This window comes from Mastigoproctus giganteus, chromosome 7 (assembly GCF_048544385.1).
Source record: "Mastigoproctus giganteus isolate SK-2022 chromosome 7, ASM4854438v1, whole genome shotgun sequence".
In the NCBI taxonomy this organism is placed as follows: domain Eukaryota; kingdom Metazoa; phylum Arthropoda; class Arachnida; order Uropygi; family Thelyphonidae; genus Mastigoproctus; species Mastigoproctus giganteus.
The window spans coordinates 202,293,023-202,312,368 of record NC_143581.1 but is presented as its reverse complement, the minus strand read 5'-3'; the positions used below and the strand labels follow the sequence as shown (position 1 = coordinate 202,312,368).

The window sequence follows — 19,346 nt, the reverse complement described above, 5'->3', positions numbered from 1 at the left end:
AGAATAATGATGGGAATTCGTATTGCAGTTTTTGAAACATCAGGACATTAAATTTTGTGTGTATTCAATGAACTGTGAATTGCATTAATTTTTAATTACTTACCAGTTTCTAACTTATATCAAACCAGTGTTAGAAATATCAGCCTTCTTGTTCACCTGATATAGCCCCAAGTAACTTCTTTTTCTTTATGCAGTTAAAAGGTATTTTCAAAGGAGAAAGACTTGTTATTGAAGCTGTAAAACAAAATGCAATAGAATAGCATTGAATCATTCCAAATGGATCAGTATTCAGAATTGCTTTAGTGGCAAAAATGTTAGAAGCATCATCATCATCGGCCATTTTCAATCCACTGCAGGATGAAGGCCTCTCCAGCAACTTTCCAGTTCCTTCTGTTTTGTGCAATGGCTCCATTTACTACCCACAAACTCATGAATTTCATCTATCCATCTCCGCCGTTGTCTTTCAGGTTTTCTTCTAGCTCCTCTTGGGTACCATTCTGTTATTTTCTTAGTCCATCTGTCATCATGTCTTCGAGCTATGAGTCCTACCCGAGACCATTTTAGTTCTTTAGTTTTGATAATAATGTCCTTTACTTGAGTTTGCTGCCTAATCCATATTTTCTCTTCTTATCTAACAGTCTGATTCTCAATATAATTTGTTCCATTCTTCACTGTGTAGTGCTCAGCTTCTCTTCCATTCTTTTGGTGAGTGCCAAAGTTTCCAAGTTTTGGTGTCCAAGTTTTGGTGAGTGCCCATGGTGGGGAGTATACATTGGTTCATTATTTTATGTTTCAGACAAACTGGGATATTGCTCTTCAGTATGTGACTATATTTCCTGAATGCTATCCATCAAAAATTTATTCTTCTCTTGACTTCCAGCCATTTATCATTATTACAGCTAATAACTTGCCCCAGATAAGTATATGGCTCCACCTTTTCATTTACTGCTCCTTCAATCATTATGTCCCTTTCTGTAGCATACTTGTTCATCATTACTTTTGTTTTAGCCATATTCATCTTTAGTTCAAATTCCTTACTAACTGTGCATAACTGATTAAGATTTTCCTCTAATTCTTTGGGATCGTGACTTATGACCACAATGTCATCTGCAAATCGTAAGTGGTTTAGATCCACTCCATTCACATTGACTCCTTTCTGCAACCAGTCTAATCTTCTGAAAGCTTCCTCAAGAGCAGCAGTAAACCGCTTCGGAGTTATAGTCTCTCCTTGTCGAACTCTTTTCTCGATTTTAAATTTGCTACTGTCTTTGTCTAGTCTAATAAAGGAGGTAGCATTCTCATATATTTTCTTCAAAATCATAATATGTGGGGTATCTATGCCTTGTCTTTCCAGTGCCCGAAACATTGCCCTATGCTGTATGGAGTCAAATGCCTTTTCATAATCCACAAATGCCAGGTATAATGGTGTTCATTTGCTTTCTCCATTAGCTGTGATATTATGTGAAGGTGATCCATAGTTGAGAATCCTGTCCTAAAGCCAGCTTGCTCTTTCGGTTGATTCTCATCAAGTATTCTTTATAATCTGTTAGTAATGACCCTTGTGAACAACTTGTAGATGTGGAATAACAAGCTAATTGGTCTATAATTTCCAATTTCTGATTTATCTCCTTTCTTATGCAGCAAAACTATGATTGCATTATTCCACTGCTTAGGTATCGCACCTTTTCTAATGCACTTTGTGTGAAGAGCCTTGCCAGTTTTTGTGTTATATCACTTCCTCCCAATTTTAACAACTCTACAGTAACTTCATCTTTCCCCGGGGCTTTCTGATTCTTAATTTTCTTCAATGCATGTTCTACCTCATCAGGAAAAATATCGGGTATGTCATATGTAGCCGACCGGGCTAGCCGAGTGGGTAAAGTACCTGCCCGGCAACCCAAAGGTCGCGGGTTCGATTCCCGCCTCGGGCTTGGATCAAAGTACTGCAAAAACCTTGGGAGGTGCAATATGGCCACAGAAGCCGATGCGCCAACAACTACCAAATCAAAAAAAAAAAAAAAAAAAAAAAAAAATGTCGTATGTGTTGCTAATTTGCGATCCATCTTCCCCACTTCTGGCATCATTCCCTCGCTCCTTGTATAATTCTCTATAGTAGTCTTCTGCTATTTATAAGTACACCATCGCTATTCTACAGTTTCAGTATTATTTGTCTTTCTGTATTACTGCTCGTGGCTGCTGATTTAAGTCCTTTGTTTTCCCTTAATGCTTGTTCTACTTTTCTTTTGTTAAATCTTCTTATGTCCTCTCTGTGTCTCTTTCTAATGGTTTTGCATAACTCAGTGTACTCAATTTCCTCCTTGTCAGTGTTTATCTTGCTTTTCATTCGTCGCCTTCAGTTCATCATAAATGTTTCTTGACTAATTTTTTATTCTTTGGATTTCTTTTTCCCTATAGGTTTCTTGGGCTTTATCACTTTCAGAAAATTGCAATATTCCTCGTTCATATCTTGGTCCTGAGTCGTTCAAACTTGTTCTTAAGTTCCAGTACATACTGCTTTTTTTCCTCTTCTGTTATCTGAAAGACCTTTGTATTATTTACTCGAGTCAGTTTTTTCCTTTCCTACATATATATCAAGTGTACATCTTACCATTATGTGATCACTTCCAACATTTACCTTATTCAGGACGATAACATCATTCACGATATATCTTCTGTTAGTGAGGATGATGTCGATTTCATTAGTTGTTAATCCATTTGGACTCTTCCATGTCCACTTTCTGTTCACCCTTTTCTTGAAAAAAAAGTGTTCATTTCTGACAATCCTTGAGATTCTGAAAATTCCACGTCTTTTACCTTTTTCATTTCTTTCACCAATTCCAAAATTTCCTATAGTTCCCCTTTCTGTGCTGTTTTGTCTTTTCCGAACCTTAGCATTGAAGTCCCCCATAATAAGTGTAGTGGGTTTTCTGCTCATCTAGAAGACTCGATTTCAGTGTACATTTCTTCAGCCTCTTCATCATCATCATCATGGCTCGATGTTGGTGCATAAATCATTATAACCTTTAGCTTGTACCTCTTAGAAATCTTGAGTATTATTCTTGACACCCTTGGTGATGTACTTTTGAATTCCAAAATGTTGTTTTTTAAATCTTTATGGATCAGAAACCCAACTCCACCTTCACTCCTTTCATTGTTTCCATTGGTGTTCAGTAGATTTCCACTTGATAAACTTATAAGCGATTCATTTCTTCTTCTTCTTGTTTCAGCCAAACTGATGATATTCCATTTCACATTTTCTAGTTCCTTTTCCAACTCTAATATCCTATCTTCACCGATGCGTGATCTTACGTTGTAACAGGCCAAGTTCAGTTTCCGTGTATGGCATTGGTATATGGCCTGGTCGTACCCAGAGATTTGTAGCACCCTCTGCTTCCACTCTGATCCTCTCACTGCCGTAAGAGGGGGAGTGAAAGGCACTGGGGACTGAGGGCCATTTGTTTCGTCGTGCTGTCATATGCTGGAGGGTTTGGTCTTTTCCTCTTCACGCTGACCAGGCGTTTTGAAGAGAGCTACTACTCTATACGTTCGTTGCCACCTAAGTGACATAACAGGGCTTACCATCGAGAAGGTGTGCATGCGTGGATTTTCAGGAGGCAGGCCAATCGGGCTTCTCCTAAATCTTCTCTAATAGAAAGATATTGGATCCATCAGTGTTTTAGACTGAGTGTCTGATAACACACAGAATACCTATTCTCCTCTAAGCCCCTTAGAGGCATATGGCTGCAACCCTATAAGAAAAATATTTTGTTTTCTACAGTACAGTTGTTAGTAGTTTTTTTGAACCTACCTTGGGTAAGTTGTAACATGAAACTAATTATTTTAAATAAGGATAATACATGGTTATTCATAACAAATTATATTAATGCAAAGAAAGACACTATTACACCACTGAACATGGTGTAATAGTGTCTTTCTTTGCATTAATATCATTTTATATTCATAAAAAGTATAAAACACTGCCTCTAGCAGCTCACTTGTTTAAAATTCCTCTAGTCACATAGCTATTCCAAAATATAAAATAGAATAAAATTTTTAAAAATGCTGTAGCGTTGAGCCAATTCACCACACCAGACAGCAATGCAGCCATATGAGTATATGCAGCTGTACCTTGTTTGTGTTGCAGTGAATTTGGATATTTCTGAAGCCGGAGACACTATTCTTTCTTGTGACTGCTGATGATATAGATAAAGATTATCTATATCAGCAGTGAAGTGAGTTAAGCACTAGTAATGTATTGTCCCATTAAGGTTAATAATAGAGATTTGTTACAAGGTTTGAACATGTTTTGACGAAAGACAGTGACCAAATATAGCAGGTTCTCAATTGACTACATGTTGATTACAGTGCTCCTTTGGACCCTAATAATTATAACTATTATAAATAAATAAATTTTCTGTTTATACTCCGGGACGACCAAACGGTCAGAGGAGTGCACAAGATAGACTGAATACAAGAAACAGCACCGTATTTAGCAGTCACAGGCTTGAACCCCCGGTCACTCAGGGCACTTGTGTACTTAGCACCCACGCACATGACCACTCGGCTACTATAGCTCCTCATGCCAGTTACCACTAAAACTGTCAACTGGGTAGTGATGAAAATTTCCATAAGTTGGATAAGAGTCATCTTTCAGTAATCTAGTTCATTTGGCATTCCTATAATATTAGTTGGTCTCATGCTTGTGACTTACGTCCACATTAAATTTATAATCTATGAGTTTTAAGAATCAGCACATTTGTGCATTTTACTCTTAGGTTTTAGAGTGGGTGAAACTTATGGAGATAACATATTTACATAGTTGAACTGACCAAGTGACACATTCACTGTACTGAACAGAATGTAAAGGGAATTTTGTTGATAAACAAAAGAAGACATTACACTTTTTATGCAGTGTTATTAATGAATATTGAGTGGGAAAATATTGAACCCTGTGGTATCCACAGTCATGCCCCTGTCTTGTTCAGAATAATGGTCTTTCAACACCATCCTCTCTCTCCTATCAGTTAACCATAATTTTATTCAGTGGGACAACTTACTACTAATGGAACATTGTGCTAGTTTATGAAGTTTATGTGCTAGCTTCTTTGTGTAGTTAATCTTTGTGTTCATCAATAAAACATGGTCAGATTTATGCACAAGCACAATGAGGTGCTAGCTAGGTCTCACCCTCACCCATCAAAGATGGTCTCATGAAATTCAGATTGTCCCCCCATTTTAAAGATGCCCTTGACAACCTAAATCCATCCCAGACAAAATTCTTAAAATTTGCTCATACATGTGGTATTTGATATTTTGATATGACACTGATACTTTTTCTTTTTCTTGGTTTATTTTTCAGTGTGTTCTTTTGGAAGATGGATTACAATAGTGGTAATATTTTTGATTCTGAAATCGTGGTGAATTTTCAGGCTGATTTACCACAGAATGTGGAGAGGGAATTAATTGTTACTGTTATGGATTTTGATTGTTTATTTCTGATGAAAAAATTCTGATTCCATGAACTCTTTGTGATGTTTGAGCAATTATTAGGTTGACAAACAAGCAACGTGGAATCTGGCTCTCCTTCTGTTACTGTTGAGGAGAGACAAGTTAGCACAGGCGTTCTTTTTTGAAAATTTTCAAATAGAAGTGATATGCTGGATTACTCTTGAAAAGTTGAATCCCAACTTTGGTCTTCCTTGCAGCAGATTTTATGATACTTCTGTAGTGAGAAAAAAGCACTAAATGGGAAATATTCTGGAAGCTAGGGTTTTTTATACCAACAAAAAGATATCTTTCAAGATATATACCTAAATGGACGACTAAAGAACTCGTGCTCTTAGTGGTAAAGAAGAAGGGTGCATCAGATGATTATAAAATATCTGCAGACTGGGAATCCTACAGTAAATATAAATTATTCTTTAATAAAGGTACTCAAGGTTAGGCATGCTCAGGCAGATCACGAAAAATCCTTACCCAAGATTGCAAAGAAGAGTAGAGGAATTCTTTGTTTATGTTAGTAGTAAAAGGAAAGGATTATTGGTCCACTTAATATCCCATTATCCCTGTTAACAGTATATGTGATCCCGAACTGGGTGCTGATAAGCTGAATAAATATTTTTCATCCACATTCACAAGGGAGGAAGTTTTTGAAGTTTACAATACAGTGGTCTGTATAATACTAATTGGGAGTTGAATGATTGTAAGATAACTGAGCAGGGAAAAGAAGCAAAATTATTACAGTTAAAAATAAAAAAGCACCAGGAATTCAGGAAGCTGTACAGTTATATTGATGGAAGCAGTAAAAGATATAAGCAAACCTCTAGCTGCTACAATGAGAACAACCACGATTTCAGACAAAATCCCTAGATTGTATTTGTACAGATGTATTGAATACTTCCCATTTTGCATTTGCTGTTGGTAACATCATCAGATGTGTTACCCTTCACAAATGTGGTGTATGAGGGGAAACAAACAACTACAATCCCTCTGTATTTGACTTCTGTGCCAAGAGAGGTTATGGAGTTACAGATGCAATAAAAGTTCGTCTTGACAGGTATGGAATTATAAGAGACTCATAGTGGATTTGTTTACAGCAGATGATGTCTGACTAATGTGATTAGCTACTATGAGGTTGCCAATAAAAAAATGAATTAAAAGGAATAACTTTGACGTGAAAGATTATTGTATAAATTGGGCTTTATGGCATTAAGGGCAAGTTAGTTACTACTATGAATAAAATAGTAACTCTCCCTTACTCAACTTTTATTCATAATAGTAAAGTACTATGAATAAAGGTTGAGTAGTAGAAGACAGATTAGACTCATAATAGATTACTGCTATTAGTAGAATCCCACAGGGGATTTGGTTCTTCAGCTCTTCTGTTTCAAATATTCATTTGTGATGTTGACACAAGTATTGCTTCAAGTTTCACGTCTAAGTTTACTGATGGTACAGAGGTTAGCAGGGAAGTTAATGACAGTAATCAGTATGTACCACATCAACAAGACTTAGATAAATTATTTAACACTGGAAAATGCAAGATGAGCATCTGGTAGCATTAATCAAGGATCTAAACTTTTTCTTGAGGAAGAGGGGAATATGATGACAGTATATTTCTAGAGCAGCGTATCCCAAACTTTTTTAGTCACAGAACACTTTTCATCTCACAAATATTTACGGAACACAAGTTTAGCAGAAGGCAAAGAACTATTTGCTAATATTTTATTACGTACGACGCACTGTGCATTAGGAACAGCTTTATTTCCAACACATGTAAAGCCAAAATTGAAATAACTGTTATCATACTTTCGTTTTGGTCTTTTATTAGTTGGTTCCTGTTTTTTCACTTCAGAATTTTGGGGAATAAAAGGCTCAATTGTTCATTCTCACTTTGAAGTGTGGCAGTATTGTGTTCGTTTTCGTTGAGCACAGTTACAATACTAGAAGTATTTTCGTCTTGTTTTAAAGTTCCTTCTTAAAACAAAAAATCCATGGTAAAGTGCTTATTTTAATAATATTTTAAAATACTGATAATTATCAAAAAAATTTATACAAGGAAGTGAGTTTAGTTATGATATCGTTTCGCTTCCACCTCTCCTTCAACCCGTGTACTCCGAGCTAAATCGCATACGAATTTGCATATTAGACCACTACATTGCTACTTTTTTGTAGATGGCATTACCTCTACGTATACTTTTCTATGAAAAGCCCGCTTGCTTTCTTGCATCACATGCCACTACTACTACTACTATTTGATTATTAGTCTGTGCCCTGATTTTAGAATGGCATTCTAAAATCAAGCCATTCTAAAACCCATTTAGAATGGCATTCTAAATGGGATATTTAAAGGGTCCAGTGAAACTGTAGTACTTTATAAAGAATTTAAGAAATTTAAATTTGGAACAATGAAACTTTGGCTACTGGGTCAACAAAGAGCCTACAGAATCTCTCTTTCTCTTTTTATTGAAATCCTAAACACTGAGAATCTGTGATACAAAGTATGTTTATGGGTTACAGGTTGAGAAGACAGAAGATACTTTGTCTTTTTGTCAGTAGACTTCGATTTCTGTGAGGTGTAATTTTTAGGAAATACATGGGAAGGAAGGTTGTTCCAAAGAACAGTAGTAGAAAGGATAAATGAGAGGAAAAGTTAAGTAAGAAAAGACACTTTACCACATGAAATATTTAATTAGTAAAATAAATAAATATTTCATGTGGATATTCTGGTATGAAAAGGACAAATTGGTACAATTACACCAAATAATCCCAATAACTAAATAAATATAGCTACTTTTTGAAATTCATGTTGATATCCACTTCTCTGAGAGAAATTGGCTACCAATTTGTAAAAAAAAAAAAAAAAAAAACAGATGGAAAACCACAAGACATAAGCTTGTTTGGAAGTCTTATGTCAAACATGATCAAATGCCTTGGGAATATCACAAGCAACTTTCTGAGTTTCACCAACCTTTTCCTCAAATTTATCCGAAGATGAATAACATAGGCCATTATATCACCAGTGGATCAACACTGATAGAATTCATATTTGCAATCATTAATCAAATGGAAAGTTTCAAGATAGCATAAGAGTTAGCAGCTAATGGATTTCTCTACTATTTTGAAAAGAGTTGTTGTAATTTGGTTTTTAGGAGCATTAGCAACTAAGGCCATATTGCTCCGGGGATATGTGGTGGTCATTCACTGACCTTTCCACATCCTCCGTATTTAGTGGTCACGGGCTCGAACCCTGGTCTAATCAAGAAGCATGTGCTACGCACTGCTGCTCCTTCCCACCTGGCTAAGGAGGCACCTAAATCCTATCAGAAACTGAAGAAATTCTTACGTAGTCTGTTCAGTAAAAGCTGCAGTTAGTTAACCTCAGGTAGAGGAAATAGTTTTCATCCATCAGTTATTCCAGATTTTTCAGTTTCTAAAACTTGTGAATCAGCATATGAATACGCATCGGTATGGATATAATACACAACAAAGACCATACGACTGGTACACTGTGACCCAAGTAGTTGATGTAAAAAAAAAATGCTAAATCAACAACTCCATTCCTGCCATACTCAACTAACACAGTATTTCATTGCTTATATTTCTGATATGCTCTTCTTGAATTATGTGCTTTATAATTAAAGTATTACCTCTCTTCCCACTTCATCCTTCCAGTCTTATACATACTTGGTCCTTGACTTAGGAATGAATTATGTTCCTAAGCTCTCTGTTCTTGTTTATACTTGGCATGACCACCATGTCAGAAGAGTTTACATTAATTATTTTTGACAATGAATACAATCATTAACTGTATTGAGCATCATGCAGGCTTGAACCACGATCTATTCAAAAGCATGTATGTTCTCCACCGTTGCACCTGCCCACTCTTAACTAGAAACAACTTTTCCATTATAAATAATAGATTTGATAATAGAGAGCTATTAAGTGCTCAGTAATTCCTATATTCTATTATATTATGAAATCAACAGGGATTACCTTTATTTTTGATATAGGATGCTTCTTTTCCAACCGTTGGTTGGAAAAGAAGCATCCTATATCAAATTAGAAGTATCCTAGAAGCATCCTATATCAAAAATAAAGGTAATCGCTGTTGATTTCGGCGCCTCCGTAGCCAGGTGGGCAGGAGCGGCAGTGCGTCGCATACGCTTCTTGATTAGACCGGGATTCGAGCCCGTGACCACCAAATACGGAGGATGCGGAAAGGTCATGGAATGACCACCGCATATCCCCGGAACAACATGGCTTTAGTTGCTAATGCTCCTAAAAACCAAATAACAACAATAACATAACCCTGTTGATTTCATAATAATAATAAATAATGTAATTAGCAGTGGTGTACATATGCATACAAACAAAACTATTTAGCACATAAAAACTGTTTATTTTATCTTTTAAATAAAAATAAAGACAACCTTAATCACCCAGCAAAAAAAAAAAAATACATCATGTAAATAGTATAGAAAATACAATTAAGTTAACAGTTTATTGCCTTGCCTATTGATGCTGGTTGGAATGGACCTTTTGTTGTTGTAGATTGATTTTAATTAGAACAGAAGCCCTCTTGAGTCCTCGTCAGAGTTGCACAGTAGTCCCATTTTAGAACTGGTGAAGTAGGACTTCAAAGAACTTTGCACAGTTGCCTTGCTTTTCTCATGATAAATTTCTCTATATCATAATAGCATACCAGAAGGTCTAATTTGTCCGTGGAGATGGATGCAAATCTTGCATTTTTTTTGGATCTTGCGTTTCTGAGCTGTAGACCTTCTTCAGTCTTAATTACAACAATTTTCTGGTGAATATTTTTTATTCTGGAGTCCTTAGACACTTCCTCTGAAAATACTTCAGTTTGCCTTTCTCTTCTGCCTCCCCCATCACCCAAGTTCATTTAAATCCTCATTAAGTGGATTGTCACTGTGGAAAAACAAGAGGATCACTGCTAAATAAACTAGTAACATCATTTTCCATTAATAGTATATTTAGATGCTTTCCCATTTAGTCCACAAAAAGCAGTGTCCATCGATTACCCCCCTCTCTCTCTCTCTCCCTCTCTCTCCCTCCCTCCCTCCCTCCCTCCCTCCCTCCCTCCCCACCTACTCAACCATCCCTTTATCCATAGCAGCAATTTGCCTCCGATGCCACACTGCTCCAATTTGTGCAGCAGTATCAAAAGCCTTTCTAAGATCCAAATATATGACATCAAGATTATTCTTTCCATCCAGTTCCTTTGTGACCACATCATAGTATCCAATCAGATTGATCAGAGAAGACCTTAACAAACCCATGCTGTGTCCAAGCTATAACTGAAGTATTGTCTAGATGTCCTGCAATGCTTCTTTAACCAGTGCCTCCATTAATTACCTGTGTTTCCCTTTGATCCTCCTTTGTGGATTGGGGTCACATTTGCACATCTCCAGTCCATGGGTACTTACCCCGAGTCCAAGGAAGCTCTCATAATTATGGCTAAGGGTTTGCTTACTTCCTTTGCCACCTCCTTTAATATAACTGGATAGATTCCATCCACCCCAGGTGCCTTTCTTATGTTTATCTTCAACAATTTCTCCTCCACTTTACTCTCAGTTATTACAAGATTATGTAGCTTACTGTCAGAGTTTAATACACCTCTGGCATTCCCCTTCCTGAATAACTCCTTATGTGTGAATGTAGATGCAAAATATTCATTTAGTTTGTTAGCTACATGGTCAGGATCATCAACAGTTGAACCATCGATATCAAGTGGACCAATCTGATTCATCCCCTTCCTTCTAGAGTTTATATAAATAAAGAACTCTTTGCTGTTTTTCTTTGCATCATTTGCCAAATATTTCTCATAATCTGCCTTTGCCTGCCTAACCTCCTGTGTGACATGGTTACAGACCAGCTTATATCTATCATAGCTTCCGTGTCACCTGTTAATTTATATGTATCCCATGCATTTTTCTTCTCTGTCACATGTCTAATTAGTTCATCTAACATCTATTTAAGCAATCTTGAACAATATTCCTTAGTTGGTATGAAAAGTGTAGCAGCTTCCCAGATTGATTCATTGAATGCTTCCCATTTTGAAGTTGCTGTTGGTAACGTCATCAGTTGGTCCCACCGTATAGAATTTAAATACTGTCTCAGACTGCCGTAGTCACCTTTATGAAAGCAAAAACCCTTCCCTTTACCCCTGATGGTAATTGCCTCTTTGAGTAAGTCCCACTTCAGCACACTGTGATCACTGCCACCTTGTGGTTGCTTTATCTGCAGATTCTTAATGCATGAAGAATCACTACTGATAATGAGATCAAGAGTATTACTCCCTCTAGTTGCCTCCCGAACATGATGCTGTAGAAAACAATCATCCAATAAATCCACAAAAGCCTTGCTAGTGCGCGTGACCAACCCATAAATTTCAGTCAATATCTTGGAAATTAAAATCCCCCATTATATGACACTCTGATTTACTGGCCCACTCTATATCTCTGTACGTTTGTTTATTATACTCATCAGAGTCATTAGGCCTATAACACACTCCTACTCCCAATTTTCCCTTCCCAGTACTTATGTCACACCAAAATGACTCAACACTGCACTGTCCAGCCATGTCAACTGGCTGTACTTCTTTGGATTTTGTTTCTTAACCAGTAGCATAACCCCTCCTCCCTTTCTATCCTGTCCTATCCTTCCTGTACACATTGTACTCCCCAAATTCCAGTTCTGCATTCCTTATATCTGTGTGAAGCCATGTCTCTGTTATCCCAACAATATCTGCCTTTGAAGTTTTGACCAACACCTCAAATTCATCAAATTTATTTACCAAACTCCTAGCATTGGTGTACACACAAGTATTATTATTATTATTATTATTATTATTATTAGCCATATGGTGCAAGGAAGCCTGAGGCTTATGCTGCACCAGACAAAAAAAAAAAAATTCCTGAGTACCCTGAGAGAGAGAGAGAGAGAGAGAGAGAGAGAGAGAGAGAGAGAGAGAGAGAGAGAGAGAGAGAGAGAGGTAGAAAGGAATCACCAAGAAAGAGAAGAATGATGATATCCAGCTCATGACCCTGGGTGTGCCAAGCCCATACTCACCAGATATTGAGCCCCTGGGGTTAAATATACATCCACCTGTTTCTATTCTTAGCTGCCCTAACACAGCCCACTTATTTACTTGTTCTGCAATGACTCCCAGCATTCTCTGGAATCCCCTGCACCTTGTTTTTTAGGCTGCTGTTCATTTCAATAGAAGTAGTGCAAAAATCACTTTCACCTTTGCTGCTTCTGTTAATCTATTAGTTCATGTATCCCCCAAGCTAGCAGTTTTCCGACCCGCCTAACTCTGCCTCGATAGCATCATCGAATATTCTTGCACCCTTTCTATTTAAGTGTATCCCATCCCTGTAGAAGCAGTCTCTCCTGTTAACAAGCACAGACCAGGCTGAGAAAAATTCTACCGGTTGAGCCTTGCACAATTTCTCCAGGGTTGAATTGTTCAACAGCTCTCTTGTCATATACTACTTCCTATCGTGTCTGGGCAGAATTGCAGACACTTTCAAATTCAACCCTAACTCAAGGCTTTTTTTTCAACTTTGACCTGTACTTCTTAAGTAATTCTGCCAGTCTCCTACTCTTAATATCAATAGTGCCAATGTGTACAACAATATCACCTTTTGTGCCCTTAAAAGATGATATCTGCTCTACAACGTCATCAACCTTTAATGTCCAAGTTTGCAGACAATATGAAGATTGGTAGGTTTGTCAATGACAGTAAGGACGGTACACTACTGCAGCAGGATCTAGAAAGGTTGAGCAGATGGGCTGAGAGGTGGCAACTGAAGTTTAACATAGACAGATGCAAAATACTGCATGTGGGTAGCAATAACCCCATAGTAACATAACTGTGCAGTACTGCACAGTTATGTACTGCACTGCTAAGACCTGGGGGTAATTGTACAGTCAGAAATGAAGTTTTCTGAGTAGTGCAGACAGGTTGCTAGTGTAGCAACCTGTCTGCAGGTAGCTCGTGGGGTCTTGTCAATGATATATAGTAACTTTGCTAGCAGCGATAAAGAGGTGATTATCCCCTTGTATAAGGGAATAATCATCTCCTTGTTTGCTGACTCAAGGTGTGGTCAGGCCCCAGGGGCAGCTCACATCCGTAGGCACTGTGGCACTGTAGCACCCTCAGCTATTTAAATCTAGATATACAGTGAATGGAGTTATATAAATATTTTTGTTAACAGGACCTGCGTATAGTATGTGCATCCTCTATTTCCAGTAATCATTTCAATAATAAATGAATAAAAATGTGAAATCGTTTCAAACTTTGAAGTTTAATTAACTGTAGGCCTCACTGTGCACCAGGCAGTGACACATTTTGCATTCCAGTGAATATCTGGTAGTTGGTTGCCATTGGCAGCTTTTTTATAGGTGAAACGAATCAGTCTCTGTAAAGTGCACAGTGCACATTTCATTGTTGACCATGATGAGTATGTAGCCACAATGTCAGTGTCTTTGTTTTTCTCCCGAATTCCCATTAAGTAACTAAATATATCAGTGTTAAGTCAATATTCAACATTCAACAGTGTAATTATGTGATTACAGCTTAATTGCAAATTGAGTTTGAACTTGGTAAGTTGAAGTTATATATTATGATGTGATGTGTAAGCAAAACATTATTTCTACAACACACTATTTTGTGAAATTTGATTCGATCATGGCTTCCATGCTTCCCCGTGAAGTAAATCACTTGACAGTGAATAAACCTCAGCAACTTATTTTTTTACAATTATCTCTCCAAGAAAAAAATGCGATTAAAAAAGGAGGCTGCCCCACGCCAAAGATTCAAATTTCTCAGCTGGGAATAAGTAATAATAAGAAATATATTCACAGTGTTAAAACATGGGTTTCCATGTTTACTGTTGAGAGGTGACTTAGCGTGGACAAAAAGTGGCTTTACAAACAAACAGAATGAAAGAAAAAACTGTAAAACATGAGAGTTCGAAGAAACATATTGATAATGTGATTTCACTATTGCTTTTAGGAAGCATAAATATTAAACTTAGTGATAGCTACATCCACAAACATAACAGAAACATTACCAAGAATTGTGAGGTATTCTCTAAAATAATAGACTGCATTAAATTTTGTGGTCAGTTCGAAATTCCTTTTTGTGGACATGACGAAAAAGATGATTCTAAAAATCCAGGAGTATTCAGAAGATTAATAAATTTTGCCTGTACATTAGATCCCAATTTAAAGAACAATTTAGAAAGTAATGCAGCATGTAAAGGCATTTCAAAAAATATTCAGAATGATATTCTTCACTGTTTGCTGCAAATATGCTGGGATGAAATAAAATTTTTGAGCGTTTTTGGGGGATTTTTTACTCCAGAAAACCAAATGGCAGATGGAATATCGAAGAGCATTCTAGATCAGTTAGACATAATCCTCGATGGAAATACTAAAAAACTGGTTGCTCAGACATTTAATGGTGCAAGTGTAATAAAATGCAAGAAAGGGGAAGTTCAGGCTAAAATAAAAGAAGTGTACAAAAATGCACATTTTATTCACTGCTATGCACACCAACTGAATCTGATGATGAGAAATGCAGCAAGTAGTACCCGAGATTCAAGAATATTGTTTTCGAACTTCATGTCAATACCAACATTTTTCTCGAGATCACCACAGCTTCTCTCTGTTCTCAGAAAGCATATGGACAGTCTTGTTGCCCGACCTTCCCCTACAAGATGGAACTTCAATAAATGCACCGTGAACATTATGAAAATTTTGAATCCTTAAAAAAGTGCAGGGGGGAAACTACAAGCAACAGTAAATGCAGATAAGATGGTTTCAGAAGCAACTGGAATTTTGCATATCTTGAGTAATGAAAAATTCGGGTTCTGGTTAGAACTTTTATATCAGATAATGCCTCATGTGGAAGTTATTTATAATAAAATGCAGTTTCGATAAATTGAGGCTGTTAAAATACATGAATATATAGGAAACTTTAAGAATGCCATTCTAAAAATCAGGAATTAAATGTAAACGTGCTGTGAAAATCCTTCAAAAACACTCATGATTGAAGCGAAGGAAGTATGCATCTATATAAGTGTTGACGTTGGTGAGAGATATTCATTTTCAAAGCAATTAATTGTTGCTAAATTGTTTAACAAGGACAACTTTGTTATTTTTTGCACGAAAATGCACATGGAAGAGGTACGGGAGACTACTGAGGTATATCCCATGATTGGAAGAGAAAAACTTCTTATGGAATTACAAGTTTTCTATAGCAGACATGATCTACACAATTATTGCAACTTAACTGACTTGCTGAAATTGATCTCAGAAAATAATCTAGCCAAAGTTCTTGGTGAAACTTACAAAACTCATAAAAGTTCTTTTTACCATTCCGATGACTAATTCACAGCCCGAACACTGCCATTTGACATTAAAAAGAATAAAAACATTTTTAAGGATCACTATGAATCAGGAAAGGCTAAATGCTCAAGCAATACTTTCAATAGAGAAAAGCTGGGTCAACAGTGCACCAAACTTGAATGAAAAAGCTATTAATCTATTTTAAACAAATAAAAACCGAAGAATGGATTTTGTTTTTAAATAAAAGTTCAAGTCTGTTAATGGTAAATGCCTAGTTAGTGTTTTGTAGTATTTTTAACTTGCTTATTATTATTACTGTGTATGTCTACATGTTTTTTAACCAAGGCAATTTAATGTAACTTTAAGACACAGCACCCCCAAACACAGAGTCACTAGCCGCCACTGGTCAGGCCACACCTTGAGTACTGCATACAGGTCTGGAGGCCTCATTTTAGGAAAGATGTTGAGCTACTAGAACAAGCACAGAGAAGGGTAATGAATTAGTGAGTGAAACAAAGAGTTGCAGTTACCAAGATAGGCTTAGTTCTGCAAATTGCAGCATCTGGAGATTAGCCACCTATGAGGTGATCTGATTGAGGTGAATAAGGCCTTAAATAGTTTGAGTCAATGCTGGTGGGATTCTTCCTCTTGCTCAGTTTCTGCACCTGAGGGGACATAAATTCAAATTGAGGAAAGTCAGTTGTAGAATAGATGTGTGATAATTTGCCTTTTGCCAGTGGGTGGTTTGATTGCTGGAACAAGCTTCCATCTGCCGTTGTGGAAGTTGACAGCTTAAATAAATTCAAGGCTGAACTAGACAGATGTTTGGAGTGAATGGATGGGTGAAGATGGAAGGTTTTTTTTTTTTTTTTTTTTGGTGAATTCCATATTAATGGAAAATTAAAGGAGATTAAAAATATGAAATTATCTAAGGATAAGATAACAAAAATCATGAACAATTATGATTTCAGCATTTGTAGTGATAAACGATGCAAGGAAGCTAGCTTATACAGCATCATGTAAAAAAAACATAACCATATTATCTGTCCATCCCTGCTAACAATTTTAATCCTTTCTTAAATTTATTCAAACTCCTCTTCCACAACTTGAGATGGAAGTTTATTCCAACAATCAAGTACTATCTGGCCGAAGTCAAATTTTACATGTCTCTCCTGCAACCATCCATTTTCAATTTAAATTCTCTTATGTGTGTGGCAGCCGAAAAAGAGTAAGGATGCCATCAGCATTTAGTTTACTCAGTCCATTTAAAACCTTAAACACTTCAGTCAGATCTCCTTGCAGATGCCTCATTTTCAGATGCTACAGTTTGCAAAATTGAAAGTATCATGGAGGACTTTGATTTTCTGGATTTATGATGCATAAATATCACTACTTATGTCTTCTGTTATTTACATTTCTTGAAAATTTTCTACATAACTATTATAATATATATATATATATATATATATATATATATATATATATATATATATATATATATATATATATATTTATATTCTTTTTTTTTTCCAGGCACCACTGAAAACCTGCTGAACATACCCTGAAGTGAACATGTCGTCAGCTTTTCATGTGATTTTTGGTCATTGCAATAAGTACCTGAGAAGATTCCCTTTTCTGTGCCACTTTTATAAAGGGCCATTATTTATTCAACAGTTTGATAATCATCAAGTATTCAAATTATACTTAAGAAAAATACAAACTGCCTTGCTTCCATCTGGAAGTGAAAAATTCTTACAATTTCTTATGTCATATGAAATTTCCAGAAATGATGCAAGTGAAATGCTTGCAAAGCATCCATATTTAATTAAATGTCCTCTACAAAAGTGGGAGACTGTTTTTACCACTATCTTGGAGAATGGCTTTTCTAATGATAATCTAAAATCAGTGATCATGAGTGTCCCAAGCTTGCTAAATGTAAATAATGACAGTTTAACATGGGTACTAACAAGACTTAGAGAACATGGATTAGGAGAGGAAAACATCATAAATGCAGTTTTGCAGTGCCCCACCATTCTTCTTTTGAAGCCCCAATATTTAGACAAGCGAATTACGACGTTAACTAGTGTATTTACAGACAGGGATATAATTCAATTGGTTAAGTGTTCTCCACAGGTACTTGTAGAAGATTGGAACGTTATTCAGAGTAAAATTAATTATATTTCATTATCTATGGGATTAGACCAAAGAGATATCATTATTTCACATGCCCTTTCTTATGACTTAATTCATATTAGGACCAGGCACCAGTGCTTGTTAAAAACTGGAATATATAAGATGCCCAAACCAGGTAAAAGAAAATTAAGCAATCCCTATCTTAAGGAAATTCTTAAACTGACAGACAAGGATCTAATTAAATTGGCAAAGATATCTTTTGAGGAATATAATGTGTTACATCAGTTGGTAAAAGAAGAGATAAAAAATGAGGAGGATGAGCAAGATGACTCAGACTTTGATCTGGATAATGAATAAGGTTTTTTTTTAACTTACTAACATATTTTGTTTATTTTAGACCAGTATCGCTGTATAAACCATTAATATTTTCTGCCTTATTACTTATTATTAATAACATGATATAGGGAGTTCCACATGTTAGTTTACTGAAAAATAATTTGTACAGCTTTATTGATGTCATGTTTATATGATGCTTTTTATTACATTTAAAATTAATTGGTTACAGTTTGTTTTCAGTAGTCAATGGTCTCTGGAGCAAAGCCCCAGAAAATCCCCCTATCACTTTCATCTTACAGTATGGTTGATGTATTTTGAGGTTATCATGTCATCATGGCAAGATCCAGTCTTCTTTACATTACGAGGGTACAGCTCTAAAAGGTGTTTGCAGGCCGGCCGCTAGATAGTCCACCGGACCGAACCTATTGATAACTCTCTAGGAGGCTTCCGGATCAGCTAGTGTATAATCTCGCTGCCTCTACTCTGCCAGATAGTGACTGGAGGGAGTCCGAGTAGTGTGTATGCGGGGGGCATTGTCGAGGCCACGTTATGAAAAGGGGGCTGGTATATGCTTGCCATGTGTGCACCACCAAAAATTTCATTACTTCATACAGCGCCCACCTTTTCTTACTACTGAATACACCATGAATTTTCAAACCAATAAACAAACTTATGTGCAAAATGATCTAAACCTCCCAAACACTTCCTTATTCATTTTGCAAATATACATGGTCTCATTTCTTAATCTCGGTGATGTCCATTTCCACTTAGTCTGCCAAACCCCATGTACTTTTGCTGGCAGAATCCCTGTTATCCATTGATTCATTCACCAATCATCTCAGTTGTCTTAATTATTCATTGCATGATTCCTTTCGCTTCAGAGGTGGCACTTGTGCACATGTCCGCTCTGATATTCTCTGTCAGACTTAGTAATTTTGAATCTCCTCTTTTCGATCTTCTCTGGCTTAAAATCTCTACCCCATGCTGTCATTCAG

The 19,346-nt window shown here is 36.5% G+C and overlaps 1 protein-coding gene across 1 annotated transcript in view; it reads left to right on the top strand.

Annotated features, from left to right (window-relative positions):
- LOC150083585 (transcription termination factor 4, mitochondrial) overlaps positions 1-18,406 on the top strand; it is a 28,759-nt gene extending 10,353 nt beyond the window's left edge. The window contains exon 3 of the mRNA XM_090377373.1: positions 17,416-18,406. Coding sequence (XP_090233499.1) covers positions 17,455-18,372 — 918 coding nt within the window. The 5' untranslated portion in view covers positions 17,416-17,454 and the 3' untranslated portion in view covers positions 18,373-18,406. The remainder of the gene's footprint in view (positions 1-17,415) is intronic.
- The last annotated feature ends 940 nt before the right edge of the window (positions 18,407-19,346 follow it).